At 44.4% G+C, this 23,159-nt stretch overlaps 1 protein-coding gene across 5 annotated transcripts in view; it reads right to left on the bottom strand.

Annotated features, from left to right (window-relative positions):
- Nucleotides 1-3,566: 3,566 nt before the first annotated feature.
- GAPVD1 (GTPase activating protein and VPS9 domains 1) overlaps nt 3,567-23,159 on the bottom strand; it is an 81,739-nt gene continuing 62,146 nt past the window's right edge. For 2 of the 5 annotated variants that reach the window (XM_047699348.1, XM_047699349.1), the window contains exons 17-26: nt 22,544-22,624; nt 19,022-19,144; nt 16,949-17,078; nt 15,891-16,000; nt 15,462-15,621; nt 14,401-14,588; nt 13,554-13,767; nt 11,292-11,364; nt 9,786-9,983; nt 3,567-8,566 (exon numbers count right to left, since the gene is read on the bottom strand). In XM_047699348.1, the coding sequence (XP_047555304.1) occupies nt 8,426-8,566; nt 9,786-9,983; nt 11,292-11,364; nt 13,554-13,767; nt 14,401-14,588; nt 15,462-15,621; nt 15,891-16,000; nt 16,949-17,078; nt 19,022-19,144; nt 22,544-22,624 (1,418 nt within the window). In that variant the 3' untranslated portion in view covers nt 3,567-8,425. The remainder of the gene's footprint in view (nt 8,567-9,785; nt 9,984-11,291; nt 11,365-13,553; nt 13,768-14,400; nt 14,589-15,461; nt 15,622-15,890; nt 16,001-16,948; nt 17,079-19,021; nt 19,145-22,543; nt 22,625-23,159) is intronic. The other 3 variants (XM_047699350.1, XM_047699351.1, XR_007122216.1) reach the window with 2 other exon arrangements.

Below are 23,159 nucleotides of genomic sequence, written 5' to 3'. Positions count from 1 at the left end.
ATTTGGGGAAAAAAGACAGTGTGAAATCCCCCTGCCGAGGAGCTACAACAGCCTCTCCTCTCCTCCACCCCCACCTGCAGACATTTGGGGACACCTGCCATTTGGGGTGGGACAGTCCCCTAGGACAGCATGGGCTCCAGGGAGGTTGCTACTTTGCAGAGAAGTGTACAGGGGATGCGGCCTCCCTGGGGACGGAGGGAAGAATAGGGGCATCTGGGGAGTCTGCCTTCCTCCCTTTGAAGCTGGAGTGGTAGGGAGAGCCGTTGAAACCGCAGGGCTCAGGAAAGGCGGACACCTGCAGGCGGGCAAAGCATGACAGTTTGGGGCAGAGGTGAGCGTTTTAAGGCCCCAGGTGGAGCTGGAGAAGGACAGAGGCCTAAGGCTGAAAAGTAGGTTGGAACCAAAATAGAAGAGAGGTTTTTTTTTTTTTTTTTTTAACATTTTATTTATTTGAGAGAGAGACAGTGAGAGAGAGCATGAGCGAGGAGGTCAGAGGGAGAAGCAGACTCCCCGTGGAGCTGGGAGCCCGATGTGGGACTCGATCCCGGGACTCCAGGATCATGACCTGAGCTGAAGGCAGTTGCTTAACCAACTGAGCCACCCCAGGCGCCCTAGAAGAGAGGTTTTAAGCAGAAGAGGATCTGATCAGACTTGATTAATTCTAAGGGCACATAGGAGAAAGGCGAGAGGAAGGCAGTCGTGAGAACGGAGGTGGGGGAAAGCGGCTTGGGTCGTGGAGGCACATTCGGGAGAAGTTGCTCAGGAGACCTCAGGAGGTTTGGGAGACACGGAGCTGGGGCGGTGGAGATGAACCCCAGGGTCAGGACCACAGGGCACTTACCGACTGAAGTATCCAGATCCGGGAGGGTTCAAAGGGAAACTGCAGAAACAGTTCTGTGGTCGTTAGTATTCATGACCACGGCACAACAGATGTGGGTTCACAATGGAGCCTTTCAGTTAAAACTGGGTTCCTTTCGCGTGGTTTCTATGCTCAGAGGTTGACTGTGCGTGTCTGGAATGTCCAGGGGCCCAGCCTGGGCTGCCCCCTTTCCATGACCTCCACGGCGTCTGTGCACTTTAACTCCATCCCTCAGTTAGATGACAGCACAGAAGGACTATTTCAATTTTTTTTTAATTTCAAGATTTTATATATATAATCATAATATACATGTGACCAAACCAGAGACTGGAGGAGTCATTGAGGTAATAGAGCTCAACTCGGGGTCTGCCTTGGGTCTGGTTAGAGGCAAAGCTAAGATCGGAACCGTCTTCAGGCTTCCGGACCAGGTACTGGTCCACACACCACCACGTACGACCGAACACCACTCAGCACCATGGCTTTTCAGAAGATGCCGGGAGTCTTCCCAGGAGGGGAAAACCCTCTTTGGGCTGGTGGGTGTGGTCCAGCTTTGCGGTGGAGGAGATGCTGGAAGGTCCTTCTCGCCTTCCCTCTCTGCCATCTGTCCTGTTCCTACACACTTGCCTCCATCCCCCGTCCACGGACTCACTCCCCACTCGCTCCCCCAGCGTCTTCCGTCACTAGCGTCACCACAAAAGAGGACACAGGGTTGTTGGTGATCAGGAAGTGAGGTGGGCAGGAGGGAGGAAAACAAATCCAGGACTTGGAAGCCACAAAGTGACCGCGGGGCCCTGAAATGGGGGATGAGGGAAGTGAAGGTTCTCTCGCTCCCAGCGGGTCAAGGCCCAGGTTGCTCTTTGGGAGCAAAAGTCCAGTCAGAAGGCAGGGGCTGCTGGAGCCGATGCTGTCATTTCATGTGGCAACACCAGTTACGAACAGAAACAAAACACAAAGAAACGAAGAGACTGTTGAAAGTGAGGGCAGGGACGAAGATTAGCAATTATTTTTTTTGTAACGAGAGTTGAACATTGGGATCCTCTGGGTATGTTTAGCCATTTGAGGTTTGGGGGAGAGGGTTTTTATATAACCACACGGGTTGTGAGTAAAGAAAACACTTGTGCTTCAGCAAATAAGAAGAGCTATCCTCTGGCTAAAGCTCCTCTGCATTACAAGAGCCTGCCTTCTTCACAGCTGTTACCCTCGCAGGACTTGACGCCAAGCCTTTAAGAACTGAACACTTTTTGCCGTGGACCCCAAATTTTACCGAGCATCAGCGACATGGAGGACTTGCTATGAATGCTGATTCCTGGAGCCCCCCTCGCCCGCCCCAGAAATTCTGATTCAGGGGTTATGGGGTGAGATCGCAAGGTTATGGACATCCCCAGGTGTGTGGTGCAGAGGGGCCCCTGGTTCATGCCTTGTGAAATGCTGGCTCTCCAAACTTCCATAAGAATGTCACCTGGAGGACTTTTGTTTTTATAGAAAATACTTTTAATTCTTTTTTTTTTTAAGATTTTATTTATTTATTTGACAGAGAGAGATCACAAGCAGGCAGAGAGGCAGGCAGAGAGAAAGGAGGAAGCAGGCTCCCTGCGGAGCAGAGAGCCCGATGCGGGGCTCGATCCCAGGACCCAGGACCCAGGACCCCATGACCGAGATCATGACCTGAGCCGAAGGCAGCGGCCCAACCCACTGAGCCACCCAGGCGCCCCAATACTTTTAATTCTTGCCCTTAAAAATTATAAAGACTATATATGATTTGGAAATGAGACTACCACACAATGGTCAAATAAGAATGGTCCATTCCATGCCCTCGTTTGGTCACTCAGAAATCAGCTAGGACTGTGGTTGCTGGTCACCTTCCGTCATCTATATCCGTGAGCTCACCATAGCCTACTTTCCCTTCCACATAAATTCCAGACCGTCCTTCATATACCAATAGGCCCATCTCCGATACCTGCCTGGAATAATGATATCTGTGCCATTGACTGACATCACCTCCTTGGTACGCTTTAGGATTGCCTCAACGCTCCATCTCAGCTGTTGCTGGAGAAAATACTGTGACTGGGTGTGTCTCTTCCACCTGTCATGACGGGGTCCTGACCCACCTGCCCCGGTAAATGCACACGATTCCCAGATGTTCCGAGAACCAAACTGCCAGCTGTCTCAGACTCACGTCTTAAAAACTGATTAAGTACCTGTAATACAGGTTTTTGAAAGGTGGCTTCTAGGTTTCCTTTCTTACGTTTAGTCTTTTCCTGACTCTCTAGCCCAGATAGCTAGAGCCATGTGATCACTCAAAGATGTAAAGATTCCTGGTTCCATCTTTAATAAACTCGGATTTACAAACAAGAGTCCCAGGTGATTCTCAAGAGGGAAGTTTGGACAATGTTTACAGAACTCCATAGAGCATAATTTTGGGTCCCACTCCCAGAGACTGTCATTCATTTGGTCAGAGAGAGTCAGGACAGATCCCCTGACTAAATTCCCCAGGGATGACAAAGAAACATCAGTGGCTTTTGTCAAACCTACAAATTAAGAGGAGTAAGGAAAGCTGAGGAGAAAATATCCTATTTTTAAAAATCACATGAGAAGGGGCATCTGGCTGGCTCAGTCGGTGGAGCACGCAACACTTGATCCCAGGGTCGTGAGTTCGAGCCCCACATCGAGCATAGAGATTTCTTTAAAAAAATCACATCAGATACTCTTTTCACAGGAACATAAAATTTAATGTTTTTGGCCAGCAATATGCTGAATTCCTAGTTAACAGAAATAAGTCTACTGTGGTTTTCATGTTCAGCATCTACAACAGGTTCAATGACTCAGAACTGAGAGTTATTCCCAAACGTGGAAGATGTTTTCAGGATCCCCACGGCCAGAGATTTTCTGGTCTCTTTGGTCAAAAAAAAATTTTTTTAAGTCTATGTACTGCATTTTGGTACCCCCAAGAAGATGGAAAACGATTCTTCTGGAATGAAATGACTGAAGCAAAAGCTCTTCAATGAATCTTTACATCTCTAGGCAGAGGACACATTCATAGCCAAGAGATGCTTCTGAGAAATGATCTCGCTTCTCAGGGTCGGGACATGTCTTACAGGCGGCCCTGCAGGGAAGCCTATAGCTCAACAGTGTCAGAGCTCAGCATCCTTCGGGAAAGCGTACAGAGCCACTTACTCGGAGAGAGGGGTTGAGTGGGTACAAATATAACAAAAGTCCGAGCACACAGGTAATGCCAAGTTGGCAAGAAAAGCTGAATTCAATTTTCAGTTTTAGGCAAGTGATAGCATTAATTTTAATACTGAGCAGACTGGATGCAAATGGAGCCCCCATTGAAATTTTTAATGTTTCCTTCTAAACAAGGTGTGATCAGTATAGGGCAAGCACCTTTCTGACAGTGATGGAAGCCTGCAGAGTCAGCCTGTAACGAGGGTTCCTGGTCTAACAGCACCTCCCCTCAGCCGCAAAGGTGAATAAAGGCTTCTGTGAATACCGGAATGGGGACTTCTGCTCGCAGAACTAAGGCTGATGAGTAGCCACCAAACACAAGGGTCAGATACGAACTGTATGAAAAGAGTAAATGTTCACCATCGCGTTAGTAACCGTGAGTTCACTCGTATTCCCTCCTGGACCACACTTAACAAATATCCTTAGAGGTTCAAATGAAAAAGACAAGTGTGAATCATCATGGAGAAATTAGTAACATTTGAAGTCAAAGAAACTTTAGAAACTAATTCTGCATACAAAATAGATAATGGAAACATAAAATCCAGGGAATTCTACTGCTCTCCCTTTTTAATCAGCTTTACAGAATGGTACCATACATTAGTCGTCACATTGGAAGACAGAAGTTTCATATACATATACAAGATTGTGCAAGCTCATTAACTGAGGCTTATAGAAGGTTTTATCAGTTTCAAGGAGAGGCAGTCCGATGCTTTTTAATACAGGAGAAGCACAAGAATACGTTAAGTAAGACAGAGTATCCACTTGGCAGGGTGAATTGGCCACTGCCCACGCTGTCTACTGTTAACCCAGTAGAGAGGACTTCCTCCCTCTTGAGCTTAACCTTTGCTGAGCGTAGGCCTGTGGGACACACCAGCTCCACGGTGACTCCACACCAACCATGACACTGAAGTAAACTGTTTTCCTTTCTCCGAGTGTTCTCAGGAGTAATAAAGCTATTCCTGGTCATCCTACTTCTTCGGTAACCTACATTCTAAAACATATTAAGTATTAATCTGGCAAAGTTCTCAAGCATTTTGGCATTCAAAATATCTCGAATATGTCATCACTGTTCATCTACTAAAAATTCTGTGAGCTTCAATAAGATTGTTTCTGATCCCCACCCACACCAAATTATGGCAATTACATACAGAATAAATCCACTAGACTTAAAAGAACTAAAGACGGCAAATATAGACTTTTCCTTAAAGAAATAAAGGGGATATGGAGAGGCAGGAAGAGAAAGTCTGAGACACACATGAAGGAAGCTAACCCCACATTTCTATCATTTCTATGCAATCTACTAGTAATTTTGAACAAGTGTGGTCCGACTTCCCCTTTCCACACCCAATCACATCAGAGAAAGGAATCTTTAAAGCCTCCCCCATTTTAAAAATGGAGTTGACCTTGAGTTGGCCCAAATTGGAATCCCCACGGCCCGCGACTCAACAGTGGTGCTGGCCAGGCATGCGCAGTCGGCTACAGGGTCTCGGCACAGCCTCGGTACTGTCCGGGGCGGTGTCTGTTCTCTTGCTCACGCACCTCGGCAAGACACAGACTGTAAGTCTGCAAAGGCTTCCAGGTCACAACAGGAAAAGAAAAACCATGCAATACGTCTATTTTCAATCCCTCACAAAGCCTAATTCTCTTACTACAGCGATTTAAAGTCTGTATAAAAAAGCTTCCATCAGCAGGTTTTTAAAGGAAAAATCAGAAGAAAGCAATTACTGCGGCTGATATGTGAACTGAAGTGGAGAAATAAAACGAAACATTTACCAGGTTTAAAAAGAAAACAATTTCACAAGGAAAGACAATCTGTATTCCTATTACTGTTTTCCAAAAATGGAATATTAACACACGAACTGTGTAAGATTTCAGTGAACTGAGCCACTCTCTCTCCATTTAACATTCATTATTGCTGCAAATTCCATGTAATAATCAGTGGCTACTGAATGTTTCCTGTGGGTGATTTTATACTTTTGCACAAATCCTTCATACAGGTCCTGGGAGGAAGTGTCGTAAGAACCAAAGAGCTACTGTTCTTCATTCCTGAAGGAGCGAAATCAAATCACTGCCTGTCTTCAGGCCCTACCACTGCCAGGCCATTACCGATTCCTCAACTCAGAGATCAACACTGGGGTGAGTCATGCCCCATCACACCGGCAGCGGGGAATGCTGGTTTGTCGGTGCTCCCAATGGGGTTTCCAGAGGGAAACGTCACTGCCCCTTAAACAGCGGGGCTGCGCTGCCCGGCCAGCACCTGAAGCGAGACCCAAACCCCTGCCTGTCTGAGGTGTCGTCTGGCGCCAGGTCTATGGGCTTCTACCCTCGCCACTGCTTCCGGCACCGCTTGGCCCTTACCTCTTGCCTCCAGCGCAACCCGACACCCAACTCACCGCCTTCTCCTCCCCAGAAAAGAGCCCTGTGCCACATCCACAGCTTCGCGTTTATTTCCATAGTGATAACACAGCAGAGGTGTATCAACCATGTGGAGAAAAGAAAATCTCTAGGAAATTCCACAGTAATGCATTTCAACTATTCCAAGTCTTCTATCAACTTAACGTTTATTGAATCAAATGCTGGAGTAAATGGACTCCCCCTAGGTCTTAGAAACTGTGTCAGACTGTTTGTTTCATAAAGTAGTTATGATAGGATTTGACAATCTAATACCTAATACCTAGGCAAGTTTGACGTCCACACAGAGTGCTTGGCCTAACATTCCAAAGGGCATTCTGTAGTACTAGTTGGAATTCTGATCTCTCCCTAGAGGGCAGAAACCACATCCCACACTCCTATGCAACTTGTTATTTTGGTATTTTTAAATAAATGAATGAGAAGAGGTGGAGGCATAAAGAAAATCTGGCTTCTTTAGGCACAATTAAACACAGAGGTCTTGGAGAGAAGTAGACAAGTAGACAGCCTCTGTATTCATCTGCTCAAGGTTGTCTGTCACAGTTCCCTTAAAAATGCCTCGAAATGCTGCCCACAACAAGGGACTCAAAGTATGGGACCAGGTGTGTTATAAAAGCAGCTCCCCATGTTTAGGAAATGTACAAAGTGAAACCAGTCAGTCGTGACTTATGTACAAGACTTGTGCTTGAAGCTTTGGTGTGCCTCCATGGCCAATTTCTGACACCAAAACCCATTCCTGATTAGCAATATACAATCAAACCAAAATACAGAAACATAGACTTTTGTTCAGAAGAGGGAAATAAAAGGCACAGAAACCTGCCAAAATAGACTTTTTTCCATAAGAATAATATGGTTGGTTAAAATAGTTTATCACTAGTAAAACCTGTATCACTAGAGCAGACAATACAAATCAGTTTTTAAAAAAATGACATTCACTGAATTCCTGGTCTGTCATTCAATGTGAATAATCATCAAAAATATATTACAATTAAAGGTTTGAAAGGAGTTCAGTTTGGGGTTTCTACACTGTATCTAGTATTTCAGATAAGAAGTACCACAGTAACCTATTAGGTGTCTACTGTTCCTTCGTACGCAATGCATGGTGATTAAAGGGTCTACCTCCTTCCTCCTGCGGGCTCAAAGACGTCCGTGGTGAGGAATGTCTAAGTGATTGTTATACCCTCATCAAAGGCAGTCTTGTGCATCAAACTCCACACCTAAAAAGTTCAAGGAACTGTTTTCCACTTTAATAAATATTTCTGTGTATTTGTTTGCTGCTTTTAAGCTCAGCTTAAACTTTGTCCAGGAAACCATTTCACAAGAGGGTACATCACAGCCTACTATCAGCAATACTCCTTGTTTATTAGAATCTGAAGATGTCCATATTACATCAAATATAAATATATATTATATTTACATTTCCTTCTTAGCTTTTCATCTCGGTGAGTGTATTTATAGATAATGCCACTAATGTCACCACCATTATAATTCTCAGTGCAACTGGTATCTTCCTTCCATTAGATGCATATAAGATTAGACAGCATCTAAAAAGAGGTGTACTGTTCTTTTTATTTTTTTAAATAAAAGGAAAGAATGGTTATCCATGAATGGAGATCTAGGAATTTTCAAGATTTTGTTCTGTTTTTTTAATATTTCAAAATACCTGAAAAATGTGGTCCCTTTTTGGAGTACTAATTCTCTACTTGGGACAAGAAAATAACCAAATATGCAACAGAAAGGAAAAGAGTCCAAAGAAGAGAGAACCTGCTTGTTAGCTCATTAATCTGTTTAGTAAAGATCTGTTTTAAAATGTCTGAATGCTGTACAATATTATACAAAAACAATCTTCAGCCTTCAAAGCAGCTGGTACATTTCCTAAGAGATGTGTTTGCCCGCCTAACAGTCTGAGGCCTTGGTGGGCCTTGGTGTTGGTCACTTTCGGTCATCGATAGTTTTAATGAATTCCACTGCTGCTGTGAACTGCATCCACCAATAGGATTCCTCTCCAGACAGACAGCTGGCATAAAAGCTACTGATATACTGGACAGTGGATAGCAAGCAGGGCGGATTTGCCTAGAGAAGTGAAAAATGAGAGCGTCAAATACTCAAGATGTACAGCTCTGCAAAAATCATCTAAGTGAACATCTTCAAATGTTTTTCTGTGAAAGAGATGCCAGTCCTTTTTGAAAATAATCCCCAAATTCTTCTTTGGAAGTGATTAAACACCTAGCCACTAAGAGCAACACTGGAATACTAGAAAGGTAACTCAGGTTCAAATGCCAGCTGGGCTATCTAGAGCTTTCCAACCTTGTAAGTCACTGAAGCTTACTGGTCCCAAAGGAGGCTGAATTAATTCCAGCAGACTTACTCAACATCCCAGGATTCCAAAATGTTAGATAAGGAAAAAATGCTATATGCCAAGTGACTTCTAAGTCTGGGTAGAATCAGCCAAGAAAGAAAAAAAACTAAAAAGATAATATACCCTCTGTTGCCAGAGGTAACACAGAACATCTCTCACTTTTCCACTGTCTTCATGTGAAAAGAACGGACACGGGTGTTTTAAGTGCCTGGGAGAAGGTAAGGCCTGTGCCTCAGAACACGTCCCAAGGGGCCCTGCACAGAACTAACGCACCCCATGTGGAAGACAGAAGAGCGAGGCCAGCAGCTGGAGTTACGAAGGCTGACCGCACACGGACCCCAGGGGTTGCTGCCTGAGCTAAGAGTTTTGATTGCAGAAATACCACAAATAGGGGGAGCCTGGGCAACTCTATCAGTTGAGTGTGCAACTCTTAATTTTGGGTCAGGTCATGATCGCAGGGTTGTGAGATCAAGCCCCACGTCAGGCTCTGTGCTCAGTGCAGAGTCTGCTTGAGATCCTCACCCTCAGCTGCTCCCCACTCACACCCCCACCCACCGCAAATAAATAAATCTTTAAAAAAAGAGAGAGATGTCAGTATGTTTTAAAATAATATGGCATATTATAATATGGCAAAATAATAGAGCCCTCATTCTTCCTTCCTTCATTCGCTCAGTAATTACAACCAAGCCCCAACCAAGAACCTCAGGCACCTAACAGCTGGAAACGTTCATCTAGCAATCTGGTCCTCCTATTCTTTCTTCTGAAAACGGTAACTTCTGGACAGAACAAAACCTCACACCAGACTCTTTCTTTCTGGGTAACACAGAGCTTGAGACTGGAAGAGCTGAGGTCCCTGGAGCGTGGGGAGCCCTGCACCAGGCTGCTCAGAAATGTCAAATAAACCCTTCTCATTAATAACAGCGAGGGGCCCACCTTTATCAACACAAATACCAAAACAGGCACGAAGTCATCTGCTCCGGGGACGGAGTCCTCGTTGGCCAGACTCAGGAGGTTCATGATGGTGGAGCACATTCGCAGGATACACTGCACTTTGTCCCGGGGAGTCTTGTAAGCACTTATTGTCCTGATTTCCGACTGTGCAGATGGCCAAGGGGCTTCCCGAAGATAAACCTAAGTGAGACCAGAGACAGAAAGGCAGATCATGAATCCAAAAGCAACCACAGGAAGCCACCACAGCAACCTGGGTGCCAGGAAGCAGGACAAGCTTGGTGCCTTTTCCTTTCTTCAGTAATGCCAGACTGCTGTTCCTTCCTCTCCCACTGAGATTAAAGCTTAACTTCTAAACTTTTAAATAATCTGCTTTGCATTTTCAAATAAAGTAACCCAGATATCCATTAATGGAAGAAAGGACATACAATAACACCAAATCCAGAATTCAAAAAATTTCAAATAGTTCCTAAGTAGCTAGAATGGAAATTCTCTACACGTAGTAGCTGATTCTAAAAGCCCAAACAAGCTACTTCTGAAAGAAAAAAATTTAAAAATTTGTATATTTGTTGCAATAGCTCTAAAAATAACAGACTCAAAAAAATCAAAAAATAATTTAAAAACTCATGCTAATCAATATTTCATTAGTGGAGATTTTAATAAAACAACCAGAAAGCTCAAATACCTGAAATTTCCCTATTATTTTGTAAAAATTGGATGACCACTAAAAGGTAATTTTGACATCACATTCAGATTTAACTTCTTCCCTTAGAATAATAGTTGTCACACACTGCGGAGTGTCACCAGATCCCTTGTTCAAACGGGACTTTTCTGCAGAAATAGGACTACAAAATCATCCATTGAGGGGGCGCCTGAGGGGCTCAGTTGGTTTTAAGTGTCTGACTCATATTCTGGCTCAGGTCACGACGTCAGGGTTGTGAGATCAAGACCTGAGTCCGGAGCCTGTTTAAGATTCTCTCTCTCGGGGCGCCTGGGTGGCTCAGTGCGTTAAGCCTCTGCCTTCAGCTCAGGTCACGATTCCAGGGTCCTGGGATCGAGCCCCGCATCAGGCTCTCTGCTTGGCAGGGAGCCTGCTTCCTCCTCTCTCTCTGCCTGCCTCTCTGCCTACCTGTGATCTTTGTCTGTCAAATAAATAAATAAAATCTTAAGAGGAAAAAAAAAGATTCTCTCTCTCCTTCAGACCCCCTCCATCATGCTCTCTCTCTACAACAAACAAACAAAACACATCCGTGGGGAGCACTGTGGCGGGAGGCCAAGTGGCTTCGGGGCCCTCAGTGCGGCCTCCTCCTCCTCATCTCCCCACTGACATGCCATTCCATGCCAGACAATTTTAATCCTAGACCTTTGAGAACTTTATAGTTAGAATTACATCTAATGCAAACTGTGTTTTGTAATTTACTACATTGTTTCCACGCATAGGGTATATGGACCAACTACCAGCACCGCCCAGGCCTTATACACCTAAATTACCTCTGGTATCTGAAGAGCTCTGTGATTTGCGGTCACTACTTTAGACAGTCTCTGAATATGTTCATGAAGAACCCTGCAAACCCCCAAAACACAGATGTAAATACATATTTCACATAATAAGGCACATAGAGTCATAACTGATTTTTTTTCAAAACATTTAGACTTGCTTCAAGATAATAGATTACAATTACAGTTGAAGAGTATCTCTTAGCTGTAAGTATTCCGTCTTGTCAAAAAAAAAAGATTCACACTTAGGGTCTGCTTAGAAATGCTAAGTGAGGGACGCCTGGGTGGCTCAGTTGGTTAAGCAGCTGCCTTCGGCTCGGGTCATGATCCCAGTGTCCTGGGATCGAGTCCCACATCGGGCTCCTTGCTTGGCGGGGAGCCTGCTTCTCCCTCTGCCTCTGCCTGCCACTCTGTCTGCCTGTGCTCAATCTCGCTTCTCTCTCTATGACAAATAAATAAATAAATAAATCTTTAAAAAAAAAAAAAAAAAAGAAAAAAGAAATGCTAAGTGAGCTGAGGGGGGACAAGAAGAGGGAAGTCCTTCCTTCCCAGCCAAGGACAGCATTCCAAGGGACAAAGGAGAGGAGCTCCAGCCCAGAAGCCACCTGGACACACTAATCAGTACAAAGCACGAGGACGCAGAGGGATCAAAAGCCAAAAACCGAAGATCACAGAAGCTGAGAAAGAGAAGGGGCTCTTAAGAACACTCAAACTCTCTCTCATTTCATAGATGAAAATAATTGGGCTTAAAATGGTGAAGGATTTGCCCAAGGTTACACAGGGGTTAGAAGCGGGGGCTAAACCCAGTTTTCTTGGTTTCTACTGTTCTTTCCAAAACACTGTGTTAACTGTCCACTCTATAAAACCTGCAGAAGTGCTGTGGAGGAGAGCATACGAATAATCTGCTTCAAAGCTCCTCTTTGCAGTAAATACAGTGTGAATGTCCCTAACTCCTCATTCCATTCTGGAAGCCCAAAACTGGTCTCTAGGGAGAAAACAGGTCCCAGTTGGTGAATTAAATACAGAAGCCTGGGTATATCTCTGAGAGCATGAACCAGTGGGAGAGGCGGACTGGAATAATTCTAATGCATTCACAGAACATACACGCAAGATCTTAGCATTTCCATGAAAGAAACCATCTATAAACCACTCATGAGTCACCCCAAGGTCTTATCACGTGGACCCCTTGAGAGCCCCTGGCACAGTAAGCCAGTGTTACTGCGGGGGGTGGAGGGGGCAGGGCGGGAGGGGCACAGGAGACACTTTGACATGCTGGGGGCAGAAACAGGGTACAGCAGTGCTCCAGAAAATGTAAAAAAGGGAAAATGGAAAATACGAAATCATCCCCAGTCTCATTATCCAAAATATAACCCCTGTTACCACTCCAGGTATTTCTTCTCAGGATTTTTTTTTAGGATTATTTTTTAAAATCAGCTTTACTGAGAACATTTCCAGATATTTTTTGATATTCAAACGTAGAGCTTTTCATTCCTAATAAGTAGGTATCGAGCATACAGAAGTCAAGCGCTGTGCTCGACGAGGGGAGAGCGCAGTGAACGTGAGCGGGACGCTCCTGCTCTCACCAACCGATGATGCGGCGGCAGCGGAGGGGGCTCGCCAGACAACCGCACACAGCGGTGATCGAGCAGGCGGTAGTTCTGCCCCCCAGGGGACATCTGGCGGTGTCTGGAGACATCCTGGTTCTCACAGCTGGAGGGTACTACTGGTACCTGGTGTGCACAGACCGGGGACGCTGCTAAGCACCCCACAAGGCACACAGCCGCCTCCCACATAAAGGATTATCTGGCCCCAAATGTCAGTGGTGCCAGGCTGAGGAGGCCTGACGGACGCTACCAAATGTACAAGCACAACCGTGGCAAGTGCTAACGACAGGGACACAGGCCCAGGAGAGCCCTGACAGGGAGGGGACCCGGTCGGAAAGGTCAGTGAGGAGGCGCTGCAGTCAAGACCCGAGGGAAGAGGAAGGAGGCGAGCACCGCTGTGGGGAAGAGCAGCGGACGGCTCCCACCGTCCCAACGGGCCCCAGCAACCGACACGCCCACGGGCCTCATGCCCACTGCCCTGAACAGAGCGTTATCCTTCCTTCTGCTCTTGGGATCAGATGGGTGAGAAACGGTAACACGTGCTGCCTTCACGGTCACATACTAAGTCTCAGCACAGCTTGTGTCGAACAAGGGACTGACTGATATACCCCTATGTGATCAACGGGGATGCAGTAAACATGGCAGTGCTCACTGGTCACGCAATATGTCACCGTCCTGGTTCGGGTAGAAAGCAAGCTTGAAAATCCGATTCATCACACTGCGCTCGATGGCCAGCTGGGCGTCCTGAAGCTGCTCCTCGCTCGCGTTCTGCCATATGACGTCCTGGGCCATCGCGCCATAGAGGAACTGCAGAAAATCTTCTACCTGAGCAGTTTTATCATCAGCTGCTGTGAGTTGCTGAAAGTCTCCAATGCAAAATAATAATTTTTTAAATACACTATCTGAATAATTTTAAAAAGGAAATTACAGAAATCATTTTAATAACTAGCTATGCAGATACTATTCTCTTAAAACCAAAAGTATCTGGAAACGGTTTATTTTAGAAGAATATGTGGCCAAGTCATTAAAATCGTGAGAAAGGTTAAGAAATATGCAATGCAAAAGTAGAAGAGCAAGGGGCTTGTTATAAAAATGACATACCTGGACTAATGTATAGAATTACTGAATCACTATATGATATACCTAAAGCTAATATGACACCGTACATTAATTATAACGGTATTTTAAGTATAAATGTTAAAAAATAAAAATTTAAAAAACTTTAATGATACGCTTTATTTTTAAATATGAGAAGAATTTTGTGGATCCAAAACCTTAACCAATTTTCCCAATTTCGTATAAACTACAGGTATTCGGTCCATGGTAAAAATGAAATTTACTGGTTCCACATCAAGATGATTAAGAATCCATAAAACATCTGGGAATTTAAGGGACTACTCTTAGACATGCAACTACTCAAACCAGCAATACAAAAAATTTCCGAATTTCCCCACTAACACATGGCTGAAAAGATGCTTAATCTAAAGGTCTTCGGTTACCGTGAATGAATTCCCGGATCTTCTTTTCTTTGCTCTCAAGCAGCAACCTCACACAGACAGTGGTGAAGTACCGATTGGCCACCTCTTTGTCCCGCAACACCCGCTGAAGTAGCCTCTCCAGGTGGGCCTGTGTGGTCTGCAGTCCTTGCCGACAGCGAGTGAGGTAAGCAATATAGGGCGCCCTTTTCCTAAAAGGAAACGGACTTTGCAGGACATCACATACATACAGTGCACACTTTCTTAGAGACGAAGAGTCCTAATGTTTCTTAAAGAAAGAATAGGACCTCACAAACTTTGGTTTTATGAATTAGCCACATCAGGCTGCAGACAGCTATCTTGAGGGCTAATCACACTGGCAGCTCAAGGAACGGAACCATTCTACATGTTGGTGAAGAAGAACACCTATGGGGTTAAACACGTAGCTGCCTAACTCACGACATGTTACTAAATCCCCTGGCATCCTTCATCTATTTCACGTTGGCCCATGGTCTCCCTGCTGGCAGGACCTCACACTTCACAGGAAACTGATTGCTACAGAAGACTAAAACAACAAAATACAGGTTAATATGCCACTAGATCATTAAACATATCAGCGATAATTTGCTTATACTCTAATTGTAGCGATCACTAGAGCACCCATCCCCTAAGCGTGGGGGCCTCATCGTCTCCCAGGAATCTCACTGACGTTCTTCTCCTGAAGTGTTGGCAAAGGGCAGGCAGCAGACAGGAGGCAGCAATTTTTAGGCTACACTTGTTTTCCTGCTCCAGGGAAGTAGTTTTTCTGGTCACCCTGGAGAAAAGGAGCAGGACATCCTACTGCTCCCGGCCTCACCTCTTCGAACACTGCTTCTGTGCAAAGCTGAAGGAAAGTGCACTTCTCCGTGAGAGCTGCTCATTTACAACTACATTTCCAGATAAATATCCAAATGTGTTCCTCGGAAATCTACACCCAGGTAAACACAGCCCAGGATGCTGCCGTAAGCCTAGATTCACTTGTGAAATAAAGACAGGGAAGAAGATCCTTGCCACCGGGTCACAGGTGCAGGAGGGGGGGTAGTTACCTGTAGTCCTCGGCGATAGAGGCCAGCAGTTTTCTGCAAGTTCTGTTATCAAAGCGGCATACGCAACGCATTGTTTCTTGAAGTTGAGCCATTAAGTTCTTATCTTGTAAATTAATTGCTTCAGCTATTTGAACTTTTAAGAAGCATACAATTTCATTGTCTAAACAAAAAATGAGAGAATTGTTATTGCCGACAATTTCCACTGCACACCAGCCCTTAGCCTCTGGGATGTCCGTTCCGCTCTACCAGGGATCAGTAGAACTAAGCAGCCCTGCCCCTCACTTTAATGAAGCATCAGGAATCAAAGTGCCCTTACCTGATTCTAATACAAATATACTAATGGAACCACATGGAACTGCTACATAGCTTACATAGGTTGAATACAGGCAGTCTCACATGGTTCAACCTATAAATACAGGAAAAACCTACCCTCTGGGTCTGTATGGTCCGGTAAACCGTTCCTTGTTGAATGGGTGAGCACTGGGAAAGCAACAGAATCCGCAGAGCAAAGAGCAAGTCTCAGTTTCTTTTTTGCGTCTCTGAAGAATGAGTCAAAAGTACATTAATTTCTTCTTCTTCTTCTTTCTTTAAAGATTTTGTTTATTTGAAAGAGAGAGCACAAGCGGGTCTCGATCCCAGGATGGCAGGATCACGACCCAAGCTGAAAACAGCCACCCAACTGAATGAGCCACCCAGGTGCCCCAAAAGAATGTTAATTTCTTTATGCAGAGAACGGTCACACTTTTTGAACACTCACATATAAATTAATATCCTACCTCAGGACTCAAGCATTTCAAGAGGTCATAAATAATAGATAATTTTTTATTTACTGACTCCTCACTTAAAGGAACAGACTTTCTAGTGACCCAAGGAGAAGGAGCAAGGCCAGAAATGCCCTGGGCAAGGCTCATTCTGTAAAGTCACCACAATCAGTCAAACAACAAATCCTTTGGACCTGTAACATATACTGAGTCTCTATGAGGGCACTATGAGGAGAATGCAAAAGGGGCCTCATGCCAGGGTCTGCAGGGGCCACAGAAGTCCCCAGAGCCATCTCACCACCCACACCAAGAAGGCCCTCCATCACATCTCTTGAGAAAGGCTGATCCTGCGGCAGACGAGCTCACTGCCTGACAAGAAGCCCTTCCTATCCTCTACCATTTGAAACAGCAGCTGACCCTGCCACCCGTTCAGTCTCCCCCAGCATTTCTCACGTTGCCGGGAAGCTTGGTGTGGGCAAAGGGACGACCACTTGTGTCATTTAAATCACTTGACGTGGCCCCTGCGGGGTTGTTTTTTCATCCCTGAATTAAAGCCTTTGCGACACGGCATCCAGAGTGAAGCAGTCTTTCCGGACACAGCATTCCGTCCTTATCTCTCTGCTCTATACAGTCACCCGGTGGCCTAATGAATGATCTGACTTGAAGTGACTGCGGTGGTGATGAAAAGCCCAGAGCCTCAAATTCGAAATCCTGTCAAAGAAATACCTGTATGAGAAAGCAGAATCCTGGGGGTGGGCCGCCTGGCTCGCGGAGTCCGGGAGATCGTCGGCCGAGATGTTCTGCAGCGTCTCCTCTCGAGGAGAGTCATGGGCGCTCTCACCGTCGCCCATGACCTCTGCGCAAACCCACCCAACAAGAGAGGACAGAAGTGGGTTAACCTGGAAGAGTCTCACACGAGGTGTTCACAGCTACTCAACCATAAATTAGCACTGTGCTTTACAGTCAGAGTTCTTCCAAAAAAAGCAAGCAAGCAAGCTCGCTTAAACCAGCTGACAGCAGATCACGGGGGCAGGTGTCACAAAGAGAATGACTTTTACCTTCTCTACCAATGTTAACCCAAGGCGATGAAAGTCTGTGACTTAACAGAGAATGCTTTAATCAGAACCGCTGCACCACAGAACCAAGAGGGGCCTCACAAATCATCTTACGTAACCACCTCGTGTTACAGACATGGAATCCTGCCCCAGGAGAAAGCGGCCTGCTGTACAGCCCTCAGCTACCTGGTGGCCAAGGTGAACCCTGCCCTCAGCTCCCCCGGGCTCTTTACTAGGGCTGTTCCCACCGCCCAAACGATGAGCTGAGACCGACTCACAAAAGCAGCCACAACAGATCTGTGGTTCCCGCAGCTGTTTCTATGTATTTAATTAACCAATTTAGAGAATACACTCATGTATAAAATCAAAAGGAATAAAAATTCATTACTATCATAAAGATACTGTGCTTACGTGGGACAACTATCTTTATTAGGAGATCATTTCAAATGCTTCAGGGAAAAAAAGGAAAAAATATACAGAGAAAATGCAGCCAAATGTTAACAACTGATAAAGTCCCAGGTAGAGGGAACATGGATCTTCACTGTACTAGTCAACTCTCTGTCCTTTGAAACTTTTCAAAATAATATGTATGGGAAATTCACCTCTACTCTGGCTGCCCTTTATGCTCCCTATGAGTTCTCCCTGAAGCCAACTCACATTACCGGCCAGATTCTCCCAGGGACAGTCTATGAACATACAAGCAGAAACACGTGCAGGGCGCCTGGGTGGCTCAGTGGGTTAAGCCTCTGCCTCCAGCTCAGGTCATGATCCCAGGGTTCTGGGATGGAGGCCTGCATCGAGCTCTCTGCTCGGTAGGGAGCCTGCTTCCCCCCCTCTCTCTGCCTGTTTGTGATCTCTCTCTCTGTCAAATAAATTTTAAAAAAATTTTTAAAAGAAACACGTGCAGTACATAATTTATGCTTTTATATGCTTTTCTTTCCTCTTTATTTTAGGGATTACACCGTATTTTTCTGACAGCTACTCAAAGTAGTCACTAAAAAGCTACTTCCGAACACGTCTCACTGTGATACCAAAGGTAGAACACTTGACCGGGAAACACAGGTTTGAAATGTGTGGGTCCACTTATACACTTTTTTTTTTTTTAAGACTTTGTTTTTAAGTATTTTCTACACTCAACGTGGGGCTTGAACTCACAATCCCAAGGTCAAGAATCACTTGCTCCTGGGGCGCCTGGGTGGCTCAGTGGGTTAAAGCCTCTGCCTTCGGCTCGGGTCATGATCCCAGGGTCCTGGGATCGAGCCCCACATCGGGCTCTCTGCTCAGTGGGGAGCCTGCTTCCTCCTCTCTCTGACTGCCTCTCTGCCTACCTGTAATCTCTGTCTGTCAAATAAATAAATAAAATCTTAAAAAAAAAAAAATCACTTGCTCCTCTGATTGAACCAACCAGGCACTCCTATGTGGATTTTTTTTTTCAATAAAAACATGCAGTACAGTCAATGTATTTTTCTCTTATGACTTTCTTAACAACGTTGTCCTTTCTCCAGCTTACTTTATTGTAAGAACACAGTATATAATAACATATAACGTGCAAAATACGTCTTAACTGACTGTTCATGTTATTAAGGCTGCCAGTCAACAACACGCTATCCGTTGTTAAGTTTTTGGGGAGTCAAAAGTCACACAGAAATTTCTAAATATGTGGGAGGTTGGTGCCCCTACCCACTCACCCCCACACCCCCCACTTCAGGGTCAACTGCATTCAAATCTTTATCATGATGATCACCTGTACTTTCGTAGCTCGCCATTGCTCCTTCACTGGGGCTGGTTCGCTTAATGGCATTCCTGTATTTGTCCAGAATATCCTCAGCGACCTGAGCTTGTGCACTGAGTCTAGGACTGGGATCATCTGCAGGGAAAGGAGAGTGAGAGAATCAGCTCCCCTTGGTTTGTAGCAATTCTGATGTTAGTATGACACCAGTAGCATAATCCCAAAGGCGGATTAGGAGGTAAGACTTAAAAAAGAGCACATATCTCGGTGTTAAGAGGCACCATGCAGCTGCCTGCTCATCCCACTTCGCGGTCTCAGGGCTTGCCCAAGCACGGAACTGGGAGGATTAGCTCCATCTTCTCATCATTGCCAAAATTCTGCATGACAGTGTTGGGAAGCTCAGTGGAGACTACATGGGTGATGGGTTTCTAAAGCACTTCTGCTCAAGTTACTGTTATTATCAGTTCATGCTAACAGAACTTCCAACAATGCATCTTTATATGCAGATTCATGTATGCAGACATCTCTATGCTAAAGGAGGGGAAGTACCAAATTTAGAATTAAACCCTTTTAAATAATAATTATTTTTTTAAAAATGCCTTCCTCCATTCTTCCTGTATGACTCTCTCTCTACACCACATTTGACAGCTCCAGGTATCAGTACTCTGTCTTACTGAATCTCATGGTGGCAGTGCACCTGCTAGCAGAGTGCACTTTTGTGCCTGTGACGGTGTGAGAGGCATGCCGAGAGAATCTAGCCACTGCTGGAAAGTGCTGGAATTGTACCCAGGGTACACAGAGAAAAAGTTTACCACCATCACAGATGTAGCACTGTTTACTGTCAGGACCATTATCCTGTCAGCAAAATCGGTGCCTCAAAATATGTTCCTGGAGTCTAAGATGTTAGAGTCATCAAGGCAAAGGGCTGCTACAGATCTATGGGACAAAATCAAGTTCTATAGTGAAATGCAAACTCCTGAGGGAGATGTAGACCAAGAAGGTAACCACAAGTGTCCACATTCTGGTAGAATCCCATTTTTCAGAAAGTCTAAAAACACATAAAAAAAAAAACCCCACTAGATTTTGTGTGTGTGTGTGTGTGTGTGTGTGTTAATAGCAACTAATAATAATGGCAGCTAACATTTACTGAGCACTTATTGAGCACTTACCACGTGCCAGGAACTGTGCTAAGCACCTTATATGAACAATCTCAATTAATCATCACAACGACCCTACAGGGAGGTACTGTTACCACCTCCATTTATGGACGAGGAAAGCAGGTACATAGAGGTTTAGCAGTGTGCTCATGGGCTCTTCTGTTTCCATGGGGAAAAAAAATTTAGTATCCATATCTCTGTAAAACTGCAGTAAACTGTAGAGAAAGAGGATTTCCAAACTAGTTTAATCTTTCTGCCGTAATGGTATTAGAATGCATGAGAAGAGAATCCTAATAAAATCCGATCTTTAAAATGTAAACCGATAAAACTTTTCTATCATTAGAAAATCTTTCTTTGGAGGGGAAGTACTTTTTTGCTATTGGTTTTGAGTGCTGCTGAGCGTTCTGAAAAAGGAACAATAAAATTTGGCTAACCATAGGGAATGCCATAACGTTGCTTACAACCTTTATTTCTAAGCCATTAATAATTTTATCCCAGAAAAGTAATGAAAACAAAATATGCTATATATACAAAGCTGTGAGCAATATTTTCATCCTAAAAAAACTGGATACAATTCAAGTATCCAAAAGCAAGAAAACATTCACAATGTTATCAAATCATATGACAGGTTATTTGTGAGCCAATACAAATTATTAAAACCAACCATGTCTACTAGAAACTGGAGAGGGTTTATGAACTAACATTTAGTAAAAGAAGAATATAAAATTACACAATACTCTAATTCAATCATAAAAAAGCCATGTACTGATATGGAAAGACTGGGAAAGAACATGAAAAAAAGGATAGGGTGACTGCATTATGGACAGACTGTTAAGAAATTTCCTTTCATATCACTTAAAGTTGATTTAATGATAATCTCCAACAAGTCGTTAATTAGGACTGGGCAGAAATTTCTGCACTAGTAGGGAAGCTAAATTGCCTGAATCAAACACAAAGAAAATGAAATAAATACCTTATGAAAAAAACTTACTCTCCTTAGCTCCTAGATTAGGCACCAAGAACCAAGAAAAACGTTTGCCCAAAGACGCAAGCAAAAAATTAATTTATAACTTCCCCAATTATTAATTTAACATTTAAAAAACACGAGATTTCCTTAAGAGTATTTCACTCCATAAACACCGGTGAACTCATAAACACTAGGAATGTGGTATATGTTTCCAACTCTTCTCAATCAGACCGTAGGCTCCTGAAGAAGAGGGGTCATGTAATTTGACTGAATAACCACAACACTTAGCACAGTGCCTGGCATGAGTCAGATGTTCAACAAGTATTTGCTGACTGAGTAAGATAGGCTTGACCGCTCTCAGCAGGGAACGCTGGCCTGGACACAGCTCCTGCTCTTCAAAACCCTTCATTCCAGGAGAGTCACGGCACCAGACAAAGCGGGGATGTATGCTAGAGACCATGGAAATATATCCAAATACATGCAAGCAGATACCAGAATAACATGCATTAAAATGGGATTCTACCTGTACTACGCTGAGCTATTTGAGAATGTTCTTTGGAAACCTATAGCATTTTTTAATAAAAATCTTCATTTTAATGTAGTAGGATAACATAGTTGAAAATCAAGATAAGAAAAAAAGAGGTGAGAAATTAATTTCCAGTCTAGATGCTCTACAGCCATCGGAAACAGTACAAAGCTACCCCACTCAAGGTGGGGTCACTAACACTACTTCTCAAACTCATTCCTATAAGGATACTCATCCATAATGTGCCAAACGGAAGCCGCAAAAACACAAACGCTGAGTAAGGTAAGAACCCAATCCCTAGTTATGTCTTCCTTGGGTCAGATAGCAATGGTAAAATGATTCAAGCCGTAAAAAATTAGTGAAGTATATAAATTTATGATACTGTTTGAACACTTTATCACAAAAAAAAGGAAATGATTAGGTAGAACGGAATTTCACTGTGATCCTGAATAATCAAGAACTACAGAAGGGAATAAATTTAGAATTCTATGACCAATGCGAGAGAAAGATATCTGACCAATGATCCAAAGATGGGGCATGCATCGCACTAAAACCATCACCACACTTCCCTAAGAGGCACCGTGTGGCATGGTCCCACTGGGACTTCGAGTTGTAGGGTGTGCCTAGAGGCTCAGCAGCGGGGGCCTCATCAGAAACAGAAGTTATGATAATGAGGATGAGGATGGCAGTGGCAGTCTGTAGGAAGAGCACACGGAGGTTCCCTGTGGCCACCACCGGGAAGCCACAGAGCTATGAAGAACACACTCCCCACTGCACACACACAGACACACTCTTCTAAAAAGGCAGCGCTTACGGCGCCCAAGAAACAGTGCTATGAAATATGTGCTCTGGGAATGAAGGAGCCAGGAAGTCCACGGTCTACAAACCTGTGAGTGTTGAGAATCTGTCAGGCCCCACATCATCTTTGTCTTTTTCTTGTTTTTCTTTCTTTCTAAATGGTATAGGAGCTGGAAATTAAATAAAGTCAGTAGCGTGACACATAACATACTGCACTACTCGGAAGACAGCAGTCATTTTGGAGTATTAACTGGTGTGCCGACATTTCTAAGTGAAAGGAAGGTGAAAAGTTTAAAAGCTAAGAAATCCTGAGTGTCAACGGATAACCATTCTTAAAACAGCACTGAAGGTTCTTAAAGAAGCTCTCAGGATCTGCTCTGGGGTCACCGGCCATAGGAAGAATGATTTAATTCGAATCTGTTGGGACTCAGTCAAAATCACGGCCTCTTCACCTCTGCTGGAAAACACCACATTCAAAGCTCAATCTCTCATCAAGGGGGCTTGAGTGCAGCTGAAAGCAGTGCCCCTCAGCTCCCGAGCGCCACGGTGCCAAGAAGAGGCCTTTGGGAGAAGTCCCCAGCCTTGCTCCTAGATGATCTCTCCTTGCAGGAAGAGATGCTTTTGCCAACTCAAATCTCAGTATCTACTGCTACAATGCCAGGCTATTCACCGACCCCCACCCCCAAAAAAGCAAACAATTTTATA

The sequence above is a fragment of the Lutra lutra genome, chromosome 13 (genome assembly GCF_902655055.1).
Source record: "Lutra lutra chromosome 13, mLutLut1.2, whole genome shotgun sequence".
In the NCBI taxonomy this organism is placed as follows: domain Eukaryota; kingdom Metazoa; phylum Chordata; class Mammalia; order Carnivora; family Mustelidae; genus Lutra; species Lutra lutra.
Note: the sequence above shows the minus strand (reverse complement) of the source record. Positions and strands in the feature narration are given on the sequence as shown.